Source organism: Pleurodeles waltl, chromosome 10 (genome assembly GCF_031143425.1).
Source record: "Pleurodeles waltl isolate 20211129_DDA chromosome 10, aPleWal1.hap1.20221129, whole genome shotgun sequence".
NCBI lineage: Eukaryota > Metazoa > Chordata > Amphibia > Caudata > Salamandridae > Pleurodeles > Pleurodeles waltl.
In genome coordinates, this window is record NC_090449.1 from 296,971,647 (window position 1) to 296,997,000 (window position 25,354).

The 25,354-nt window shown below is 41.3% G+C and overlaps 1 protein-coding gene across 2 annotated transcripts in view; it reads right to left on the reverse strand.

Moving 5' to 3' along the window:
* The window catches only part of DNAJA3 (DnaJ heat shock protein family (Hsp40) member A3), a 202,177-nt gene that overhangs the window by 168,675 nt on the left and 8,148 nt on the right, over positions 1 to 25,354 (reverse strand). For both annotated transcript variants that reach the window (XM_069210448.1, XM_069210449.1), the window contains exons 2-3: positions 24,876 to 25,009; positions 13,326 to 13,409 (exon numbers count right to left, since the gene is read on the reverse strand). In XM_069210448.1, coding sequence (XP_069066549.1) covers positions 13,326 to 13,409; positions 24,876 to 25,009 — 218 coding nt within the window. The remainder of the gene's footprint in view (positions 1 to 13,325; positions 13,410 to 24,875; positions 25,010 to 25,354) is intronic.

Here is a 25,354-nt window from a genome sequence, read left to right on the forward strand (position 1 = left end):
AGATGAAAAAGTACAGACACAATACTGGTAGTATTGTGTTCTTGGGAGTATGCACCACCTTAAACAGTCGCACAAGGGAATTGCACAGGTCACCCTTTTACATTTTTTTTTTTTTTACAATAGCATGGGTGCAGTAACCACTGTGTGTGAATGCTGTCACAAAAATAAATGTCTAATGTATTTCCTTCTAAAACAAAATGTCACAGGTAAGTTCTTCTAACACCCGAAAAGAACACACACTTATTGCGGCACTACGCTTGGATAGAGGGCTACAAACTTTCACAGTGGAGGCAATTTGGCACTCGCACACGGATTACGATCTGACGCCGAAGGAATGGAGCAGGACTCATGTGAGGGTGAGCGAAGTAGCTGTATGCGCCCATTTTAAATTAATCTAATTTAAGTTAGTGCATATGTTATATCTCACTCCCCAAATGCCAACATGCCATATACCCTTCCAGAGATGCTAGTTGCCCAAAATGTGGGGTTGAGGAGGCACACTTTCTTCACCTGGCCTGGGATTGCCCCAAGATACGTTTTCTGTAGAAAGATCCTTGTTCAGCTAAAAGAGACAACAGGTTGGGATGTTCCATGCGAAACGGCACAGTGTTTACTGTGACTTCTCCCAATCCACATAGCAAAAAAACCTGAGCAGACACTACACAATGCTGGGCTTGATAGCTGCAAAGCGGTGCATTGCCATCTATTGGCTAAGTCCCAAAGCCCATCCAGACTCTCTTGGGAGTCGGATAGGGTGGAGTGGGCAGGAGCAGAGGAGGTCCACCTGCGGAGGACAAGAAAAGATGAAAAAGCACAGGACATCTTACTGGCCTGGGCAGAAATGACTAAATTATTACTCGCATACTCTGCATATCCACTCAGTCTCAGGGAGGTGCAGTTGTCTATCACTATATTAGTTTGCCGGGGGCCAGTAGCCCCCTTAAACACTTAATGAACATTCTCATTCCAGCGAGATGCATCATAAGAACAACTCCTTTTTATATTGTTAAGTTGAAGAAAATGGTTCCCACATGGAAGCTTGGAATTGAGGGGGTGGAAATGGGGATATACTGTTAAATTTCCTGTTTACTAATGGCTGATATGGAATGCTCTGATGTACAACCAGTTGAATTTTATTCTTTGCTACTTTCCTAAGTACAAGTATGCTTTGGTCTAATGTCTGGCTAAACGGTCAGTCGATGTAGTGTTTAATAAATAAATGTAACAAAAAAAAAGATAATATATCATGATGGTAAGCAGGGGTGAAGCAAACTACAAGAGAGAGAGAAAGGTGGAGACGTGGGCTTGGGGAAAGTGCTGTACGTATTATTAAGTAAGGAAAAGCCTGCACTTCTATAGGTCCTGGGGTGGAAATTGCAGGTCTCAAAGAGATGAGGGGCAGCATTGGTGCTATGGGGTGAAAATACAAATCACTGCATGGAAAATTACACAAAAACAACTAATTAAATGATAATGGATTCCAGATTTTTAAGTTAGAAAGCAGGCAAGATGATGAATTAACAAGGGAGAACATACCTGAAAGATTAGCAAGATAAAATGCAGGACTCGGCAAACACAATGTCATATTCAACAGGAAGAAACTAGTTGTGAGGTGCAGCAGCAGAGGTGCACACTTGTTTGGCGTCCAAAAAGAGTGAAGACTGGGCAGGCAGAGGCTCTGAATTTCAACTGAGGAGGTCACTGGATGGTAAATTCTACTTTAATGTGTAGTAAAACTTGTCTTACTGCTCTCTTTAGTTCCTGTAAACAAGGGGCAAGGCCCGACAGCATAAATCGCTAAATAAATCGAGTTATTGTTGCTGATCTGGTCATTCATTACAAGACTTCTTCTTAGCCTGAAGCAGGTTGACCAAACTTGATCTCTCACCCCTCCATCTCGCGGTTTACTGCCTACATTTGACTTCTGCCACCTCCATTAGGATAATCAGAAACATAAACATAATAAATATTTTTAATACAGTGTGCACTGTATTCAACTTTAAATAACCTATGCTACTATAACGCAGCCCCAATGGTATGCCTTTTATTGGAAGAGATTCTGAGCCAGTCCTGCAGGAAACTCAAACGTACATGTTAACGGCACACATGCTTAAACTGCTCCATTCCAATGACCTTGACTACTGAAGTTTGCCCTCTATAATTTTGCAGATCCCTGCAAATCCTAAATGAACCAACCTATACAAACAATCATTACACTTTCGCAACTTGGAGAGGAAAAAACTAAATGTGACATAAAACCTTTCATCAAAAGCATGCACACTTTTCATGAATAACCAAGAACACTTCAAACTGACCTGTATAACAAACAAGGATAGATAGTGCTCAAGTACACTACAGCCTCGGGTTTCGCCCGATTTCGTCATATTTTCCAGGAAAACGACCTATGCGCAGATACATTTGCAACAACGCTCACATTTCTAATTTTACTTTCACAGAAAAGCATAACACTAGACCAAACATAGCATTAAAAAAACTTGACCAAAACGTAATTCAAAATCCATACCATAATTTGCCAAAACCTTTAGCAGAACAAAACATTTTCTGCTCCAGCCAGTCTATCAAATTATGCATTTGAACACCAGCCACCCACAAAAAGAAAGTTCTACATTCACAAAGCAGTGATCAAAGCATATTTTTATGACCTAAGCTTGCTCCTGAACGTCTAAGACAGACGTAGGAATTGATTCTTCGTGCGCGGTAGAAGTAGTAACATGTCCTTCATACTACCCTTTACAGGGATTCTCAAAGATATTTATTGCACATCATCATTATCTATGCTCTGGTTAGGCAGTATTACAGAAGAGAAAGAGCCGGTGGATAGACAGTCTTACAGAAGAGAAAGAGTCGCTGGATCGGCATTATTACAGAAGAGAAAGAGCGGAAGTTACGCAGTATTACAGAAGAGAAATAGCCGGTGGGCAGACAGTATTACAGAGGAGAAAGAGTCGCTGGTTAGGCAGTATTACAGAGGAGAAAGAGTCGCTGGTTAGGCACTATTACGGAAGAGAAAGAGCTGGTGGTTGTTGTTTCCAGATGCTGGCACATAAACAATGACAAAATCCCCATCGTCTGAGCTGTAAGAAATCCCTGCCCTTATAATAATCAGACCTGACACGGTAGAATGGACTCCTTTCACTTCAGCTCTAGCATTAGGCCATCCTACTGAGCAGCAGTCACGCTTTATAAAAAAATATTAACATAATATATCATGCCATTTGATAAAAACAACCAAACTGATTATATATTATGCTACAGTTCAAAAGTATCGAAAAAAACTGGTGTAGCCTATACGACATATGAGCCAGAGCTAGTTTATGACTTGTGCTAGTATGTTCATGTCTGGCGATAGCTCTTGCACCACACCGAGGCAGAAAGTAAAAACTAGCACAGGCAAAGCCAACAGGTCTGACCTTTCTGGTCGAATAGCTTTGTCAACGCTTTTTGGAGATGATGTCCAGTATCGGTGAAAAGCAAAATAGTTTTTGCAAATGAAGAAAATAACGTAATGATACAACTTCCACATCATGATGCTATTGCACCTGCATCGCTCAGTAGGCGTGCGCATTGATAATGACGTATATGTGCACATGGACTGCTGGACATACACGTACTAAAACAACAGTTTATTTTTTATTAATTTTAGTTTTTATTAATTTAGCTTCTCAAGATGGTGGGTGCCACTTCGCATGGTAAATAAAAATACATTTTCCAATTGCACTAAAGCGCATCTCTGAAGCAGAGGAGCTAGGCAGCAAGAGGAGACTTCCAGGCTCTCCAGGAAATGTAGATAATTTAAAAACAAATTTTAATAGGATCGCAAGGTGTGGGCGATCAACGGAGTAGCGGGCTAGGGCAGCAATGGAGTGGGAATAAAAAATAAAGCAAGGTTGGACGACACGGGATGAAGGTGTAAGCAGTACACGAGAGACAGCAACAAGCAGCATCGGGATGAGTATTTAGCAGGAAGAACAGACATGAGGAGGAAGGCAATCATCGAATAAGAAGCAAGCAAATAAAAGTGACAATAATGCCAACCAATGGATGGCTCCAAGCCCAATGTAAGATTTTAGTATGGTATAGTATGATGCACAAGAGGATTCTGCCCACAGATATCTCTGAAAGCTAGGACGGACCAAAAAAGCAGCAAGAAAATTGAAAAGTAAAGTCAGAGAAAAGGTTTTGCATGGGGGCGGGTAAATAGAGAAGGACAGGTCATGGAGATTGTTTGGGCAGTACAAAAACTGCAGTGGAACAGAAGAGCTAAAGAGGCAAAAAAAGAATAGCATAGGTTAAGCGGAAGATGGGATTACACAGTTACACCCAAGTCGGTTGCTTCAATTCCCCTTCTGCTGCCCCAGCCTACAAAGAGCTGAATCTAAACAGAAGCTATTAAGAAGGAAGAAAAAAGGAATAAAGTGCATTTTACTAGAACCAGGAAATATAATTTGTTGTCAGAAGTACCAGCTGTCATTATTCTCAAGACAATACACTCTGCGAGTTATCTGCGTAAATAACCCTGACTGCCAACTAGCGAGGAGTGAAACCCTTCATTTGATCCGATGGTAAGGGCTGGCAGGGGTAAGTTAAGAAAGAAAGCATGCATGTTTTTAGAGGGTTGCACCTCAGTGTTAGAAGCATAATGCGGGAAGATCCCTTCTTTATGACAGCAAAACTCTCCAGTCACCCAAAGGAATAAAAGCAAAGGGAAAAAAATCCCTACGTAAAGTCATCGGGCTGTGACAACTCTCAATCAAAATTTATTTATCTTTTCTGCAAGTGTTCATTTTTTGTTTGTACACTTGCATAAAGCTTTAGTGGCAACAAGTACAGCACATATTAATTCTACTTCCAGCCTGGAAGGAAATCCGCCTTAAGTGAGATCATGTTGGATGATGTGTGGTGCTCCTGCTGCAGGCAGACGGGGATGCTTACCCATAGTAATACGCGGTAAATCATTCATTTTAAATCTCTGCACATGGCATATTATAGCCCTATCAAGCATAATCAATATAGTTGTCCATGTGCTTCTAATTGTGACTGATGTAGGTCTCCAGGTGCTGCTTCCTCCACCTGGAATGGTTAGGTGGCCTGGCGCAGTTGTACTGTAGTGAGGCTATGTCAGCCTTGTCCAAAATGAACGGCTATGTGAAAAGTAGGGACTGCAAAATCACCATCCGTGGCTGGGTGGGGGATATTACTGTGACATACAGGAAATTCACAGCTCTTTCCCCGATGCTGGCCAAATGAATGGGGGCCTGTCGCTCTGGGGTACAGGTAGGGCACCTCCAAGTTTAAGATGTGGCTGGAATTGCTTACCTAATGCACAGCCCAGCTTTAACTTTATGCGGACCTGTTTCTGCCTTCGTCCAGACCACAAGATATAAAGTTTCCACTGATATCAAACCTCCTTAACGGTATACCTCAGAGCCAATTCGTGCGAGTCTTTGAAGTCTATGTCTTGACATGTGCTCCATACTTCATCTTCAAGCTATGTATGCGTAACCCCTGTTTGCCGCTACTAATCCCTTTGCTAGGATAGCCATATTGTCAGTCATAACCACTTTGGTGGTGTATAAGTATCAAATGTACCATGAGAACCGGGACTATATTAGATGTGCATATTCGCTTTCTGTGCATTTTTTCCCCACAAGGCTTGTGACATGAAGATCTGTAATGCTATCCTATTATGCACCCACTTTTCTGAGACACTTCCTCAGCTCTTCTCTTCTGTTCAGTCATGTTGTGTATATGGTCTGTGTTAATACAATTAGAAAAAGACAAATATCGCACCTAATACATATTCTTTATGTGCAATGTAACATGTATATGTTTTGCTGGACGTGTGTGTAAGAATATTAAGACAAGTAAGTTGATAGGCATGAAAAATACTGTGTGTTATCTAAAATGAGCACACTTCTCGTACAGCTCAATTAAAATGGCGATTTTCAATCCCAAAAGTTTATGATATTATAACTTTCTTCTTGCCACATTTTAATTCACAAACACTCCTCCACTTTTCTCGGAGGCTGGCTATCCTCTCAATACGTTCTCAGACATAAATTCGCTAATGTCCTCCTGCCTTCCTTCAGTTAACTGCTTATCCTTTCTTTCTTGTTTGGTCTTTAGATTGACTGCATGTGCATTCCTTAACGACCAGAAACTAAAACTTTCCATTTCTGGCTTCTATCACCCTTTTCAGTACTCTGGAATGACTTATGCTATTCATCAACTTAAAGAACCACTGATCTTTAGGTCCTGCCTACAGACATCTTTTATCCGTCTATTGTCAGAAGACTTATAATGTACGGTTCCAATACCTACAGTGGGCTAGAAGATAGCCCATTGCTCATGACTGGTTCTCTTTTTTGTCTGTCTTGTTTGTTTGCTTCTAAGCCGACGTCTTTCGTCCCTTTTCTTCTCTGACCCTCCCTTGCAGCATAGCTTCTTTACCACTCTAGACTGTATGACCTGCACCATTTCAGAGCGAACAATCAGTAAATAATTATTTTTTAAACACTCAGAGTGTATTTGTTTTCTTTCCGCTTGTGCAGCTTCATTCACAGCCTCTAAAGTCTACTCCTCCAGCTCTCCCCATCCTGCTTGGGTTTCCTTTTTTTTTTTTTACCCCACCCCAGCATTCTTTTGATCTCAGTGCCTCCCACCCCCTCCGACCCCCCTCTGCTGCTCAATGGTCCATCACTGCGCTGTTTTTCTTTTTGAGGGATTTACTACCACTGGAATGCTCCAATTCTCTAGAATGGGTCTTCACCCACCAGTTCCCACTGTTAAGTTTTACATTTAGTGCTACAAGATGGACGTCCAGCTTCTTGAGATAAAAAAAAAAAAAAATAGAAATAATTTTTCTTTATGTAAAAAAAAAAAAGTTGCTTCCGCAGGGCGACGACAAATCAGCACATATTTCATCATGGTGGAGCCATTTTTTTGAAGCACTGACAACAAGCATTTGCAGAGCCAAAAGGTAAAATGAAGAATTTGGCAAGCCATATTGGCTTTGCCAATACTTGCTCTGATCAGTGCTTAGCTTTCTTTACTCTCAAAGCATTGCTAGTACTCTCCTATCATTATCCCTCTTCAATCAGGAGTCAAAACATCTCATGCATGACATTTGCTATGCCTCTTCTCATACCCTCAAAGTACTACTGTGTTGTGGCAGTCACTATCCTTATATGTGACACTGGGTACTGTTACATGTTAAGTGTTTTATTTTTCTATGCTCCTTCATGTACTAGTTTGTGTGTTTTAGCTTCGCTTTCTTGCTCCCACCAAGTTTAAATACTCGGAACCAAAGGCACTGTGACACGTTTTTCAAAACTCATTAAACCTGCATTCTAGAACGAAAGCGTCCAATTGATTTAATAATATTTCCATGTTTACACCACATAGGGTCCTTTTAATTGATGTGAAAATTTGCAGTACATACATTGTTATAATCTAAATGTTCAACGTACAGAAAAACCAAAATGAAAAGCATGTTACTGAAAACTGATGTTTGCCCATGCAAGAATGATGAAAAATGTAGCTAACATGAAGGAAAGTTTCACTTCTGTTAAGGACACTGATGTGAAGATTATCCACTTCTTTCTTCATTTATTCACCCAGCACCCGAACATACTTAACATTATATCAACATAAAGGACTACATTTCCCATGAGTCGCTACAAAAAACAACACGTCCCATATCTATGCTTCAAAATAACAATCCTCAAGAAACAGCAGTTTGTCTTTCTTCATGCAATTCAGATGTTCTCTTGATGGGAAATTCCTTGGTAATCCTGTTTTTGTTCTGCTCCCATTAAAACCAGGAAGGGAAAATGCATACAATCCATATCAAAGCGTCCTATCAACAATCATTGGTATGCATTTCTTGTAGAGAAAACACATTTTCTTAAGTATGTAGGCACAAGTTAATAACCACATAATAATAACCATGCTTATATCAAATGTCGCCTCTTGATTAATCATACAAGAGAAAAGATGTCTGACAGGCAAAGGGTGGGGTAATCCTCTCCTCTGTTTCCTTAACAGAACTGAAACTTTCCTTCATGTTAGCCAGGAACTTTTTCATTCTATGACAGGCACGGAGGCGAGAATTAGCCATGTTTAAAGCTTATTGACCACCAGCTTTGCCACTCTCATAAATAGTTTGAAATAAAAAAATGTAAATGTTGATTCTGAGGACCAACCCAGTGTTCCTAATAGCCTTTAGATGGCCTTCTAGATAAAATGCCTTAGAAGCCACAGCGCGTCTGGCATAATGGGCCTGCAAAACAGAGATATAAATCCCAGTTTCAGCTGTGATCAAACTAGCAATTCTTGGAGAGCTATCTGGGCTTCCTGAGAGAGATCAAAAGTAGACAAACCCCACAGGGTCCGATCTCCTCCATCACATCCTCGTAGTTCCTGTGCCAATTAACTATGCAGAGTTAAGGGCCAGCTGGAAAAGCTGGCTAAGAAAAGCACCATGTGTTACATACTATGCCATCACCCTAATACTGTAAAGGGGACTTCCTCTGGAGTGTTCATCCTGGAAGAAATAACCAGCGCTCTCACAGCCAACACACTTTTACGAGATATTTAGCACAGTAACATGGCTAATTTTTTTTAAACGTTCCTTCCGTGAAAGTAACTCATTGGACTGTCAACTCGAAGGAATCCGAGGACCACACTCAGTGTCCCAGAAATTAGCATACCTAGGTTCTGGTAGAGTAGAAAAACACATACTTCTTGAAAGTTTACAATTTAGAGGGTGTTTCTGCAGAGGTATCTTGTTCACAGGCGTGAAATTTGTGGACATTTTTGAGCTACGGGCATCGAGAGTCCCCTGACCCTATCCCAGTCTCAACCAGCTTGTAAGGAAATTGACAATATTTACCACTTCGGTCTCCAAAGCAACGCTATTCGTCCCAAACACCAAAAGGACCATTTTCTCCAGGTTGAATTATATCTCAACTGTGGTCTCTGACCAGGACTTCTTAATACACATTGAAGCCGGGACAAAAAGTTCTAGGATTTCACATTGTCTTGTAATCCTCCACGTGACCAGGGGCAGCGATCTGGCCAGGCCTAACTGGTGCCGGTTGCCTTGACTGTCCCTCAAAATGTTCAGACACAGGGGAAGGAGGACTGGAGAAGCCCAAGAAAGTTCTAGAAGAACTGGAAACCTCCAAAATGGAGTCACAAGAATTAATCTGCCTGCTTCTGCCTGACCTGCTGACATCTGTCATCAATGAATAAGGAGGGAAAGCATACTTCTGGGACATATCCCACACCTGGAAGAAGGCACCCAGGGTCCAGCCTCCAGCTGAAGAAGCTCAGGAGCAGATGATTGACACAACAGGGTACAGACATCTATTTTGCATTGGCCCAGTGTTGAATCAAGGGATAGGATACTTTCACATCCAGTTTCCAAGCACTGGAATCTCAGAGGAACCTTAGGTTCAAATTTAATTTCTTTGGAAGGTACACAGCTGAGATTAAAATCCGATTGCTGAGGTGCTGAAGCAGAAGTGCAAAAAATACTTCGCTAGTTCTGTCAATGTGCTGGATCTTGTTCCTCCTATAAGGCGGTTGTACCAGCCTGTCAATACATTGTCCTCCAAGAGCACTGAACAAGAAACGTTGCCCTATGTCATGCATTTCACTACAAAAGGATCCGATCAGAAGCTCTAAAGTGATGTAAAAGCCCAGTTCTTCACATCATTGCCCTCCTTTATTACTATACTCACGTCGGACAACCCATTCCAAACGACACCCATTTGATTCCGTAACCAGGTTTAGAAAATGGCTCAACAATTCCAAAATCCCTTCTGATCCAAACACCTCTGGATTTTAGTTTTTGCTTCCTTAGGTAGTCTGAACGTCTCAAAATAGGTTAAGCTCCTCCTGGGGTGGAAAGTCTTTAGTCTCTGGAGGGCCTGGTAATGGAGGGAGTCCAAGAAAAACTGCATGAATCAGAGAGGTCAGTAACCCTACCAGTCTGGCCAGTTGTCTGGGGGACAGCCACACTTTGGATAGAATCAATTTTAACTCCTCGTTTGGGTCAGGGAGAGAACTTCTTTGTCCTCGCTGATCAAGGCTAGTTCTGCTAGATAGGTGAGAAACATCATCTGGTGCCCCCTTTCCAATCGATGTGGATATATTCATCAGTGGAATCTCGTCTAGGTATACAATCAAGGGTACTCCTGTGAACCAAAGAGGTTCCACAACGGGTCTTGGTCTATTGGTAAAATGCCAAGAGGGCAACAATAGTCCAAACAGAAGGCCACAAACTCATAGATCTGGGCCCTCAAAAAAGAACTGCTGAAATCTTTGATGGGGAGGGTGAGTTGGGAGGTGAAATAGGTACAGTGAGGTATATACACCTCAAATTCAGTCTCTCGTATGGAGTATGTCTCGAAGAAGATGAATCTCCTCTGTCTTGAAATGACGCATACCGAACACTTCTTGGACTTCTGAACGGTAATAACCAGGTAATGAACCTTGCTCTTTTGAACCAAAGAGATACTTCTCACAAAGCCTCTTGGATGCAGAGTAGTGAGCATCACTGTCCTGTTCTGAAAAGGGCTTGCACCTTTTGATTGATAAGGGCTTTGTCTGCTTCAGCAAAGGAAGGAGGACTGCACCACAGAACTCAGTGCAAAAATCTTGTGTTGTTTGTAGGACCCATACATCAATGGTGATCTCTTGCCACCTGTGAAAAAATCTACCCAGACTTCCTCCCACCTTTGGTTGGAAAAAAATAAGAAATCTTTACCTAATACTACTCCTGGAACACTGGATGCTTCCCGGTAAGCCCCACTTCTTCCACAACCCCTGCCTGTTTAACAATAGGGAAAAACCCTCCACATTTTCTATAGTTTTGCCACTGGAAAGCCCATCTTGAACTTTAAACCTCTTTGGAAGGCTGGAAAGAATGGCCTGCTGAGTACCCTCCTACTTCTACCAGCCTCTCCAAAACCCTTTTGGCCAAATATTCTCTTAATTGCTGGGCTAAACAGAGACAAAAAGGACTTGACAAATTTTCCATGTTGGGTCTGTTTTGAGGAGAAGCGAACCGTTTTATCCAGTGGAAAGGGTGCCATTTGTGTTTCCCAAGAAACAAGTTCCCACTGTCCTCAAATTAAAAGGAAATATGGTGTTATCATACTGTCTGCCTCGCTGACCGCTTTGGAAATGTCAAGGACTTTTCTAAGCAGGCCTGCTGCTATATCTAGAAGCTTATCTCGTCAAACTTTCCAAGAGCAGATGATTCCTTTTCAGACACCTTTAAACATTTAGCCAGGAAAGTGGCCACCTTCCCATTTATTCTGGGAGTTAGGTATACCCTAACCTCTAGAGAACCTCTTTGGGATTCCAACCCAAAGGCAACCTTTAACCTCTTTAGAAAGATGTTTTTGCAATATGTTACTCACATACTGTACTTTATCAGATGGTGGGACTTTCAAGGATGGGGGTTATATAGGTATTCATGTTCCAGTAAATCAGAGATACTCTTACCTACTGGATCAAAAGGTCCCTACCCTCTATTCTTGGGCATTTGTCCCTCATATTTGAGCGCCAGAGTGGGCTGGGTCCACGACTCTCATAAAAGTCCTCATCAGGCCACTCTAATGCATTCGTGGTATTGGGATCATCAAAGGGGGGTAAACCTCTTGAAACCAAGGTTTGTCCATGTTCGTCCCCTGGAAGAGAGGACGATAGGATGAATCCTTGTTTCTTTTTTTATGTATTTATTTACTTTTTAGAGAAGCCACTTTCAGGCACTCAAAGGCATCCGAGTGGACACCTGGGGCATATTTATACTTCGGCTTATTTGGTTCTTGAGCACCCTAGTGTTCTCTGGGCATAGGATGTCCAGGAGTTTCCCCAAGCAGAGGTTTCAGTGACTGGGTTGAAGCCAGTACATACTTAGTCCTCTTGGAACGATGAATCAAAAGCATCCACGTGTATTTTCCCCCCCAGAGAGAAGATCTCCTCCTGGAGATCACCATCCCAACTGGCCATCTGAGGAACCCTGTTTAAAATGCACTCCAGCACCAACATTCTACTGTATTTTTCAGGCAAAACCCACGTGGTGCAAAGGGGGACCTACTCCTACTTGTCAGATCCTGCTGGGAACACCGTCCCATAGATGACTGCGAGTCCCTTAACCAGCAGTTATTTATAACAAACAGGTCCCAGTGGCAGTGCTCTTAATGCGGAGTCTCTAAGCCTGGAACAAGATGTTGCCGAATACAGCATCGTGTTGCTCTCCACAGACGTTCCCAGTGGCTGGAGTGCAACTACATCCCGTGCAAGAATGGAGCCTGCCCACTACATCTTGCAGCCGTGTCTCAGCACCCCGACCGTTGATCGGGAGGTGGGCAGGCTGAAGGACATGCCTCCACCTAACCTGGGCCAGGCGGGCATGTTAAGCTCTGGAAGGTCAGGAGAGTTAGGCCGCTCTTGATCACAGGATGACCTCCATAGTGGAACAAAAGAAAACCAACAGTATTTAGCATGCAAGCACAACGCATCCTCGTATAAATGATATACCATTTAAGTATATAAAATCCGTTTAGCAATATAATGATCATTAAGAAAGCACACTTTTCAGACTCCTGTACAGAGCAGGAAAGAAAGAGGAAGTGCTATTTCTTCAAAATTGGTTTACAGGAACTGTTACACTTTGACTGAATATGGGGCTGATGTTTTTCTAGAAAATCACGGGGCATTCTGTCCTCTAAGTTGATATAATGTTAGGTTTGAGTGGCATTTGAGTGAACAACCGAAGAAAGAAAATAAAAATCCCCACCTGTGGTCCAGACACAGAATGCCCCAGAACATATGTGAGAAAAGGAATGTGTGATATTCTGTGTCTCGGGTATAGGTCTGTCTCTTATAAATGTCCGAACATTTCTGAAAACTGTTAGCCTATGTGCTTTAGAATGGGTTGTTGGGAGTTGTATATTTTGCTGAAAGAGTGTGGTGTTACAGGTCCCTTAGCAGAGAGGGCATCCTCAAAGATAAACGTAATGGTCTTGAAATTGAAGAGCACTAGGCTAATGTGAAAAATGGTCAGATCTTTACAGATATAAATTCAGAAAATAGTCTGTGTGAATGAAAAACAACACTTCCACTGACCTGACAAACCATGCAAGAAAAGTAGTTTGTCACATACATCAATTTAAGAGAGGTAACCAGGGCACTTCACCACGCTACCAGTATAACTGTCAAAACAGCCCCCTCCAAACCCAAATGGAGCCCAAAGTCCTGGAATGCAGATAATCTCTCAGGCACTTTACCTCATATGCTTCAGCCAATTGGGAAAACTTCTCTTTTGACTGGGGATCCTCTTTGTTTGTGTCTGGATGGTACTTCTTTGCCAGCTAGAAGACAAAACAAAAGGATGATTAAAGCCTAGCAAGACATTGTATCAACTGTCCCAAGCCTTATAGCACTATATACAAGCTACAGTGCTGGCCTGGAAACCGTCACAATTCTTTTTCTAGACTAAACACACTATTTGTGACTACAGATGGTTTAAACACGCTATCTGTTGTGTATTCTTAGCAATGACTGCCCGGAGTACCATTCAATTTTCAACCATACATGAAAATTACATTCCACAGTCCTGCCAATTTAGGAATAATCAAACTGTAAACACAACCCTGGAATGTCTGTTGTAACCTGCTAGCGCCAATTACAGGTAACCAGTACTTACAAGTGTTTTGGTATATTGCATAGCAAGTTTATCTGAGAACGGTCACCATCCTTATCATATTGTCAATGCTCTAGCTATGATTCAGGCGTTTACCAACTTAGGAGGTTATAAAATAAATTATACTAAATCTGAAGTCCTTCTTTTGAATAGTGGGCCACTGGTTCTACCTACTGCCAAGCTACTCGAAGATTCTGCTACAAACCCAATTAGATATTTAGGTAATTATGTCACTCAAACATTTGCATTTGTATCGACTAAATTACACTACCTCCATTAATAAGGCTCACAGACTGTTGCAGCAGTGGCAGCATTTGTCTTTTTCTATGATAGGTCATGCAGCCCTGATTAAAATAGCAATTCTTCCCCTATTTGTTTTTACTTTTACAAATGTTATGATCAAAATTCCTTACTCTTTCCTTAGTGCACTTGATACTATCCTATGTAACTTTTTAAGTCGGGAAAAAAAAACAAAAAAAAAAAAAAATCGCATACTAAGTTGACTACGCTTCAGTTGAATACGAAGAGGAGGGCCTTGCCCTCCTGAACCTGAAAAAGTATTAGCAATCGGCTTTTCAGACTGGCTGTTATGTGCAGCTAATATTTCAAATTCATCAGACTATTTTTATCTTCATTGGATGCTAAGTGAGGTTGAGTCCAGCTCCACGCTTTTTTGAAAATCCCTAGACTACCCAAACGCACTAGAAATAAACTACCCCATATCGTAGTTTCCAGATTCACTCAATTTAAAAATGAATACTCAATTACCTTGGTTCACCCTTTGATGTGTCTACGGGACTGCCCTCTGTGGGAGTGCAACTGGGTTGTTTATCTATTACGGAGTGGGAAAAGGCAGGGTATCTAAGGGTTTGACACTTCATGGTGTTGGACACAGTGATATTGATGCAGTGACTCTCCTGCCCCCCCCCCCCCACAAAGCACCTATAGACCCACACGGGTGAGTAGCGCGCTTTATCAATTTTTTGGATTGATTGGGAGTTGCTCACTACTAAAAGAGTCCAACCGTGTCCCCTAATTTTATATTCTCCCGTTTACAAATTAGTTATTTTTTTGTGGGTATAATCAGCCTAAAAATTCTTTTAGGGAGGATATCAGTAGGGCATACTTTGTGACTGGCCTTGCCGGGACAGGGAACTTGTATTGTCTACTCTCTCAGGACCTAGGCGATACGTTGCTCCCAGCTTTTCTGGCCAATGTTCAGGCCCTTACGGATGTAGATTCGACAGGCAGACATGGCTTTGCTATAATCAAATGGCACTCAAAGCAATCAGAGGGCCACATTTTAAAAGAATGGCCTTCTTCTCTAGATGGATGCTTCATCTTACCCCTTAAAAACTGCAAAAACTGTTCCCTTCCAGCTCTGCAGCGTGCTTTAGATATGGTCATTAGAAGAGTGACCGGCCCCAAGTACGTGCAACATGCCCTGTCCTTCAGAAGTTCTGACAGGAGATGTTTGGCTCTATTAGCGGTTAGCTGCAAAATCAAGATTGATGCCGATTTGTAAGGAATCTTATATTGTTTTGCTTCACCATCCAATCAGATAACAGTGCACAAGCAACATTTTTTTTTCATCTTCATATTAATAGCCAAATCTCTGATACTCCAAAAGTGGTTGTCTTTTGAAGTTCCAACTCTACGTTTTTGGGAGATGAAGATGATTTGGGTCAGGCGCTCTGAAGAGCTGTATGCCCAAAGGGTGAGTACCCTTAAAAAGTTCAGGGTGATCTGGCATGATTAAACTGATCAAACTATGGCTTGATACTATCAGAAGGGATGTTGCAATCCTTGGTAAGGGTAGTCTTCCACACTTAGGAGTAACTGGGGATGCCTTTTGGTACTGCACGATTTGGACTTTATATAAATGTCATGGTATTTTATTTTAGACCTCTATCTGAATCATGTCAGAAATACTTTATGATGAGGTTATATGAATTGAGGATGTATGTTCAATTTCTATATTAATACTTAAGGATTGTTCTACCTGTTGATGAATACAAATTTTAAACAATAAAAGTCTTTAGATCTTTTGAAATGCCAGAAAATGTTATTTCCATTATCCAGCTTAGCACAAGCAATTGCCCAAGTAACGGTGGCAATGTTAGACATGATAATTCTCATGTATATTGAATAGGATAATACAAGGCACTTACAATGTCACCTATGTAGGCTTCCAAAATAATAAAGGTATAGCAAGTTTTTACCCTGTGAACTGTGGGGATAATAAGTTCCCCCCTAAACAATCCCTGATAGGTGGGTTTTTTACTTCGTTTGGGCAACACAGAACAAAAGCTCAGGCTCTGCATTATTCAAGCTTAGCCAATTAATTGTCTAGATTTTAGGCAGGTCACCTATATAAGGAAACGGGTGTGATTTTCACAAATATAGCCTCACACTCAGTTTTGTTTCCAATTGCATATATGTATTTTGCAGATTTAATTTTAGGTAGGCATGATTTGACTTCTTATGTGGCAAAACTAAAAAATCCTCCATTCTTTCCCAATGCTCCTCACATCATAGTTGCTGTAAGCTGATGCCCAAGGACATGAAATGCATCTTCTGGTGCTCCTTGCCAGAGTGAACTCGCTACATGATACCATGGAATTTAAAAGGGCTTCACTGTTTTTTTTATTTTTTTTTAACAAACACAGATATGTTAGCTTCTGCCGAAGGAGTGAAGATTTCCCTCTAGCAATGGTGCCTGCAAGATGGGCAACACAAAATATGGTGCAACGGCACCACAATGCACCTATGTTTGCCTAACATTTTTTTTCACATTTGTTAATTTTTAATGTCAATGGCTGCTCTTTGATAACATTTGCAGAACTCTTTCATTAGGCACACTTCCTCTGCTGTCAGCTGATATCAAACTGAGGACTTTGAAGATGAACTGAGTATGGACATCATAAGAGTGGAATTGTATAGCTAACACTGAATCTCAAGCGGAGGTAAAACAAACTCTTCACAGAAACACGCATGCCCTGTGGCACTCCATACTGCAGCAGTAAAGGCTACGAATTGTTATACACCAGTGCAAAAGTAGTCAAAGGATTATTTAAAAAAAAGGTGTTAACTACTGTTAAGTGTCCTCTGGCACCAAGGGTGCCTTTTAAGTTTTCTGCAACACTCCAAGGGGATTAAATTGATAGAGTAGATATGCAGATTATCACCAGTAAAACTTCCTCCCCTGCTGTAGACAGTGTATCTAGACTACTCCCGAAATCAAGCAATATGCCTCATTCTTGGCCTGGGGCAGTGTGTAAACAGCAACATCATATGCCTCTGTATTAAAACGGATCTGACGTAAACTGCATCACATGTCAAGTGGTAAATTCTCTGGAATAAACATCTTTTGCCATGGGACTATAGTATCCTTAGGTAATAAAAAATAAATTAAAAAAAAGTGCCAGATTATAAAACTCCTGTGGTTTCTCTTTGCCACACCCTTTGCATTTTTAATAAGGAGATCAGAAGTACTGGAATATCCACAATAATACATTAAAAAACAGATGAAAAATGATTCCATCAGACTGCTGGTTGGTGAAATGATCAAGTTATCACCCCTGAACTCTCCCTACCGAGACGGCTAAAAAAAGAAGACTTATTCCAAAAAGCACCGCAAGAGTTCTTGAGGGCAGTCAACAGTGAATGACTGATTTTAAATTACCAACATTGTAGGACACTGTTTATAGCAAGACAACTCTGGTGCAAGGAGCAACATTTTTTAGGTGGAGCCTACAACAGACCGTGCACTGCATGCACTCTTACTTGCAAGATGTACTGTGTACAGTAAAGGGCTTAAAGACTGCCCATTGCCTATAATTTGTTGGATCTGCTGCCACTTTCCTTTGCTGACTCCTAATTGGACAACACAGGCCAAACTTCAATTCTTTTCTGTGACGCAACCAAAGCTGGCCGTGCCATAGTGATTTTTTTTCTTAACTTTGAGCTATGTTGAGCAGCTGTGGAACAAGTAAAAAATAAAAAATTAAAAAACTGCCAAAGCCAATAGATCTCGCATAGGTAATACCTACTGGCTTTGCTCATGGTTGTCTTTCTTGTTTTATAAACTCATTACTCAATGAGAAGGCATCTTGCAGAACACAAAGTTTTCCCATAGGGACCGGACATGCATTTTGCATGAGAATTAAACTCAGTTGCTTGTAGAAGGTCAGACTATTACACAACTCTCAGAAGTCTTGTTTTCTCATTTGAACTTTTGTACCAGAATGTAGTGCCCAAGAGGCAGTGGAAGCCTGTTCTGAGGTAAAAGGACATGTTGTACTGCACAGAAGAAATATACCTTTCTCATTGTTTACATTTTGTTAATTTTTTTCAGCTTGTTATGAAATTGTGAACATCTAGGGCTTTAGGCCTATGTGTGGTTTTTAGGTCTACTTTTCTCTATAACATTCTGCTTGGCCAGTCATTGAGAATGTATTTGTGGGTACAAAAAGGCCTTAAAAAGTGTATGTGAGCACGCTGATTCTCTTCCAGGTTTTTGGTACTTCCAGATAAGCCACTGGACTGGGACAGTTTCTCCCACACTGGAGATGGTGAAATGCACTTTTTCACTTTTCTGCACTTAGCACTTTAATATGTAATAAATGGACTGATGGCATCCTATTTCTATACATGGAGTGATTTAGTCTGGACTGTAGATTCCTTCTAAATGATAAACACACATCTTCAACTGTTAAATACAGGAGACAAAGTATCAATATAAGTAACCGCAGTATAGAAAATGCACTCAGCACTTGATGCCAATAAAGGCACCTGTAATATATACTATTTAGTTTAGTTTCTTTAAAAAAGAAAAAGAAAGTTCAGAACCCATAGAAAAGTTTTGCTAAAGTAATGTGTATACTGAGGCACACAGCAAGGATGTCCATTACCTCTTGATTTTTGCCTTATAACGCTACTCGCACCACATCTTACGCATATTCCTTTGTTTAAAGATCCTTATACTGCTAATCCAAAGCATCACAACACATTAGGTCTTATACCAGACCTTTGGAAAGCAGCCCCCCCCAAAGACAATAAATATTTTGCAAAACCTTTTTTTTTTTTTATCATATATAAATTTATAAACGTCAGAATAAATACTGGATCTCTGATAGATTACAATCTTCAGAAGACAATTTGATTTTTCTGGGACAGAGGAGACTATCAAATACTTTCTCAGAGTCAGAACTGCCTTTATACATGCAACTTGACGGCATGATTTATACAAAGATCTTCAAGAGCGTAACAAATTATAATTTTCAATGTTTGGTAGTATAATCAATATGAAAATGAACTCCCTTACTATGTGTGCTACGAACCAACACTGTCACACTCCTAAAAATAATCTTATGCAGTAAACAAAACAATCATGTTTAATGCAGGAGATCAAACAAAACAAGACATAACTCTTTTACTCTAACCAGTAAGCCAGGGAGGTTTTGAAGCACAAGATACCAAGAAATATGTATTAGCCCTAGCCTACAATAAGCCATGAACTTTAGTTTGCTTATTCCTACCAAAGAAACACGGATTAATTGGCCAACCAAGACAGCCACTGTGGTTGCCAAAAATCATAGAAATGGAGAAACAAGTGCTATGGAGAAAACTATTACAATTCACCCTGAAGAAGCAGTTAGAATATTTAATGTTTCCTCCAAACCAAGCTCACTCACAACCCTATTAGGGAACCCTGACTTCTTTTCTGATACCCTAGCAAGCAAATTTATGAAATTCATAAAAATGACCAAACTTGAATGAGAAGATATAAATAATACTCAGCTAAAGTGTCTGAAAAATGCAAATCAATCAATGCAATGCTATTTTACTAAATTAAATAGATTTGAAAAAAATCACTAACCATCAAATTAAAACCGAGGGATCCAATGAGGAGTTACCTACAGAAATATTACTGGATATTTATATATATATATATATATATATATTTCTCCAGGTGAAATGCTAATGAAAAAATGTTCTGCACTATAGGATGAGAAAATGAAATGACAAACTGAGAAACTGATGATGAATTCTAGAATAAGATATGACATAAAATGGATCAATCTTTGCAATGCATTTAAATAAAAGAGAATGCATATAAGATCTGCCTTGTGGTGTATCTCACATCTGAAAACAAGAAACAAGTATTTTCAATGCAATAGGTCTCGCATTTCCTTGAGTTAGAGCTATTAGTATTGTAAATTGATAACTGGACTTTTCTCGACACATAAATTGGTCAACCCAGTCTCAAAATGTCATCTTTTCCTGCCATATATTTCCAGTGGCCCAGCATTTAATTAAAGCACGTCCATCTACCTTCTTCCTCTATCTTAAAACATATACAATTATCATAAAAACCTTTATCACAATTAAACTTTTGACATTAGAGTGTAATGCTCAAGACACACTATCAAAGATATAATTTAGGACGGATTGGAGGATGAAAGGAAAGAGGGAGTCTGCAGTAAAGATTGAGAGGACAAATGGTGTAGTAAGGGTGTCATAGGCCTTGGAGTAGGAAGCGAAAAAGGTTGACTGCAATTTCGGTAGGAAAATACAGCAGTAATTAGAGTTGAGTGAGATCCATAGGTCTCTGGGCCCCGGTGCCACTGCACCTGCTGCTCCAATAATAACTAGGCCTCAAGATAGAAAGCGGATGGGGCAGAAAGAAGCTAAAGGAATACGACAGACAAAAGGAAGAAAGAAGGGATCGCAAGGAAATAAAAGAAAGAAAAAACGAGAAAATGGAAACAACTAAGAAGAAATAGAGCAAACATGTGAGACAAAAGAAAAAAGGGAAGGAAACTAACAAACGAAAGAAAGAGGAAAATGAACATTAGATTAAAAAAAAAAGAGATGGTGAGAGAAATAAGCAGCAAAAGAACTAGGGCATGTATCTACTGACATTTTCCACAGACAGAGAATGGGAAAACTACTTTGTCACTACAGGTCCCAACAAGTAACTTGTGGCTTCCACATACAGACAAGAAAAAGAGGGATTTATACTAAAACGTGAATTGACAGATACAAATATGAAAAACACCAGAGAAAGTAAGGAAGAAAGATTTTTTTTAAATGTGAAAGGACGCATATAGAGTCAAAGGAAAGAGTAAATAAAAAAAGACAAAGAATGAAGGGAAGAGAAAAAACAGTGAAATAATGAATGCCTGAAGAAAAGAGAGGAACGAAACAATGAAAGAAATAACCAAGTTTTTGCGAGTTTGAAAGAGTAGGTAGCAAGAGGAAGAGGGAAATTAAAAAAGGGAGAGGATAAAGAGTTGAAAGAAAGAGCGAAACTTAACATGTTGATTTTAAGAGCTGGAAAGAGAAATGTGGAGAAGAAAGAAAACTGGAGAGTAAACGGAGTAAACGAAAGAATGGAGTGAGATAGGTGAAACAGGCACTCCCAAATAAACATGGCAGCTAAGAATAGATTTAATTGGCACCCCATATCCTCAAACAGAAGTCAGCGTGTGGAAAAGCAGAGGGGCACTGCAAAACAGCAGGAGGTGCATCAGCAGAGTTGTATGTGAACCCCAATACAGCAATATTTGGGTGCTTGAGATCAGGAATGGGGGAATATACAGGGCTGTATCCCAGCCCAGTGCTAGAGTAACAGAAAGGCGGTGGGTGAGGCATGAGAAACGGAGCACCATGAAATTCCTGGTAATGCAATAATGGGGTGCTGCATGTTAGGGTTAAGGTGCACTGACAGAGTTGTATGTGGGCAGCAGTACTGGAATAATAATTGGCAAACAAGGTCAGAAGTGAGGTATGTTAATGGAGCTATGTGTGGAGGCTAGCACTGGCTTGCTAGTGTTGCCGAGTGTTAACCTGGAGGTGCACTGGTGAAGCTGAGAGTGGGGTCCGGTATGGGAGTGGCATTGCCTCTGAACCACAGAATCAAGGAGTTCTGAAGGGTGTGTGTGTGTGAGCCTTAGTACTGAGAAGAAATGTGCGCTGAATGTTAGAATTGATGGATTCTGGCAGAGTTGTGGTGGTTCCCATCAACAGTAGCGTTGGATGCTAGACTTGAGGTGCACTGGCTGAGCTGTGATTTGCTCTTCTGGGTCCAGCATTGGCTGGGCAGTGGGACTGAATATTAGAATTGAGCTGCTGCAATGGAATTGTATGTGAAGGAGTCCCAGTATAGGAAAGGAAGAGACCCTGCCGGGGTATAACTGAGGTGCACTGACGGAGCTGCACCCGAGGTCCCAGTACTGGAGTAGCAGTGTGTACTGACAGCAAGAACAGAGGTGCTCTGGCAGACAGCGTATGTGGGTTCCTGCCACTGGCACGACTGAGGCCTTTGAGTGCAAGACCTGCGGTGCACTGTTGGAGCTGCGTCAGAGATCCCAGTACTGGAGCAGCAGAGAGTACTGACAGCGAGAACAGAGGTGCTCTGGCAGGCAGCGTGTGTGGGGTTCCTGGCACTGGCAGGACTGAGGGCTTGGAGTGTGTGAAATGAGGTGCACTGATGGAGTTGCGCCCGAGGCCCCAGTACTAGAGGCAGAGTGTACTGACTGTGACAACTAAGGTGCTCTGGCAGACAGCATGTGTGGGGTTCCAGGCACTAGCACAGCTGAGAGCTTGGAGTGTGTGAACTGCAGTGCACTGATGGAGCTGCGCTTGTGGTCCCAGTACTGGAGCAGCAGAGTGTACTGACTGTGAAAACTGAGGTGCTGTGGCAGACAGCATGTGTGGGGGCCATGACACTGGCATGGCGGAGGGCTCGGAGTGTGTGAACTGCAGTGCACTGATGGAGCTGCGCCCGAGGTCACAGTACTGAAGCAGCACAGAACATACTGATTGCAAGATCTGAGGTGCTCTGGCAGACTGCGTGTAGGAAAGCACCCTCTTTCTCGGCATGGTTACCCCCATTTTCTGCCTGTTATCAGTATGTTTGACTGTGTCTACTGGGTTTCTGCTAACCAGGACCCCAGTAGATTTAGTCTCTCCTCTAAATTGTATCTTTTTCTTCCCACAATTGGCATAATGATCTCCCTATGTAAGTCCCTAGTATATGGTACCAAGGTACCCAAGGCATTGGGGTTCCAGGGAATCCCTATGGGCTGCAGCAGTTATTTTGCCACCCATAGGGGGCACATGCAAAGGGTTCTCCAGGCCTGCCATTACAGCCTGCGTGACTCGGGTGCATGCACCAGTTCTCACTAAAAGTCACTACACCAGGTCACTGTAAGTCACCTCTATGGTAGGCCTTCTCAGCCCAAAAGGCAGGGTGCAGGTACCTGTGTGTGAGGGCACCTCTTCACTAGCAGAGGTGCCCCTACAAACTCCAGATCCATTTTCCTGGACTTTGTGAGTGTGTCTACGCCATTTTACGCGTGAACTGGACATAGGTCACTACCTATGTCCAGCTACATAATGGCAACTACGAATCTGGGCATGTTTGGTATCAAACATGTCGGAACCATTCCCCAATACTGTCGCAAGTATTGGAAGTACGATTCCATGCACTCAGGGGGCTCCTTAGAGGACCCTCAACATGCCTCCACCATTCTTACAAGGTTTTCCAGGCAGCGCAGCTGCTGCCACCCCTCAGACAGGTTTCTGCCCTCCTCCTACTTGATCTGATCAAGCCCAGGAAGGCAGAGCAAAGGATTTCCTTTGGGAGAGGGAGGGAACACCTTCTTCCTTTGGAAATAGGCGTGACTGGCTTGGGAGAGGTAGCCTCCCCAAGCCACTGATTTGATTTGAAGGGCACATTTGGTGCCCTTCATGCATAAAGCAGTCCACAGCAGTTCAGGGACCCCCAGTCCCTGCTCTGGCGTGAAACTGGACAATGGAAAGGGGAGTGACCATTCTGCTGTCCATCACCACCCCAGGGGTGCTGCCAGAGCTCCTCCAAAGGGTCCTATTTAGTTTTATTTCATTACGCTTTTTTTTCCAGAAACACTCATTATTCCATTGAGTATGTCATTGTTTTCGATGATAGCCTGTTCAAAATGAAGGTCAGCAATTTGTAAACTTTTACCAGTCTCAATTTGTAGTTTAGATACCAGATGCTCAGCATCATCTGTGACATTCCTGTCAAATATCTAAATGCCTCATTTTAAGTACTTTCACACCTAGCTGCTCTGTTTTCGCCCAGACCTTCTAACACAGGAAAGATAGCTATCCTTAGGCCCCTAGAAATTATATTTACATTCAGCTCTTGAAGGCCCCAGATGTAGACCTAAAAGAGACAATAAAAGGAACGGAGAAAGCTCTTTATAAAATTTGACAACCTACAGAAAAAGGAATCTGTCAGAGGATGATATGCAAAAACCCTTAATGCAACCAAACATGTAGGCCTCCAGGATGACAATGTTCGATCGGTGGATTTGGTCAACAGCTCCACCAAATGACTCTGGAACATATGAATAAAGAAAAAGACATGATGAATTCTGACAAACTGGTACCTGTTTAAAGCTTCTCTAGGCAACAAACTGCAAACGTAATTTAGATAAAATCTGAAAGAAAAAAAAACAAAAAAAAACTACCCAAATATTTACAATGCACTTTGTGCATTACATAATGGAAAGCTCATTTCCCTTTCTTTAAAAGATGTTGAGACCCGTTTGGGAAACAGTCAGGAAACAGTCAGCGACTGCATGGTGACCATAGCAGATAATATCCCCAATGTAACGCTCTTTCCTATGGCGTGGCCAGGACTGATATATGAAATGTTTTCCACCCATAAAGACTTGCTCTTCTAGACTTTATTCATTTTCTCAAATTTCTAAAAATGTGGATGGATGATCCAGACAATTTATGCAAAAACACCTAGGAAAGACATCCAGAAAGTAAACAACACAAAACCAATCAGCCAGGCTTTGCCTGAATCAGAAGAAACGTTGCAAACTACCCTGTCTTCCTATGACATTGAACAAGTTCGAACTACTTTGTTTTATTTTAAACAATTGTAAGGTAATAGTCAAAATTAATCCCAAAGCTAAAGCCACATTTTTTTAATCCTGTCACATGGGAGATTGCTAGTGCAACTTTTTGTGCCCATTTTTATCACCGAGCTTCTTGCATAAATCTTTACCAAAATACAGCACAATGTTTTTCTATATAAAGGCTTTTTTTATGCAGTTATTGATACACATACCTGATAGTAAGCTTTTTTAATTTCCTTCTGGCTGGCAGTGCGGGGAACCCCCAAAACTTGGTAGTAATCAGTTTTGGCGTAGGCAGAGGAACTGGTGTGAAATGCAGCCAATGGAAGCTTAAAGGGGCAACTTCCTAAATAAAAAAAGACAAAAGAAAAAATGAGCAACTTCAAAAGAATATCAAATAAAACCTGACAAAAAATAAATGAGATCCACACACCTGACCTTAACACGTCCTTTAGAAAGGTATATCTGACCAGCACCACAAGTAAATTATGCAATCCGCCCACAGAAATGGCAAAGCGTACGAAAAAAGATTGCAGGAAATTGAAAGCAGGTGAGCTCATTGAACTAGTTTCAAAATGCATAGTTTCAAACAAATATGAGGAACTATAACAATGGACCATTTAACAAAAGGAACATAAACCCCAAAGACAGATTATCAGTGCAAAGATGCTGCTGTGTTAGTATAGTGTGC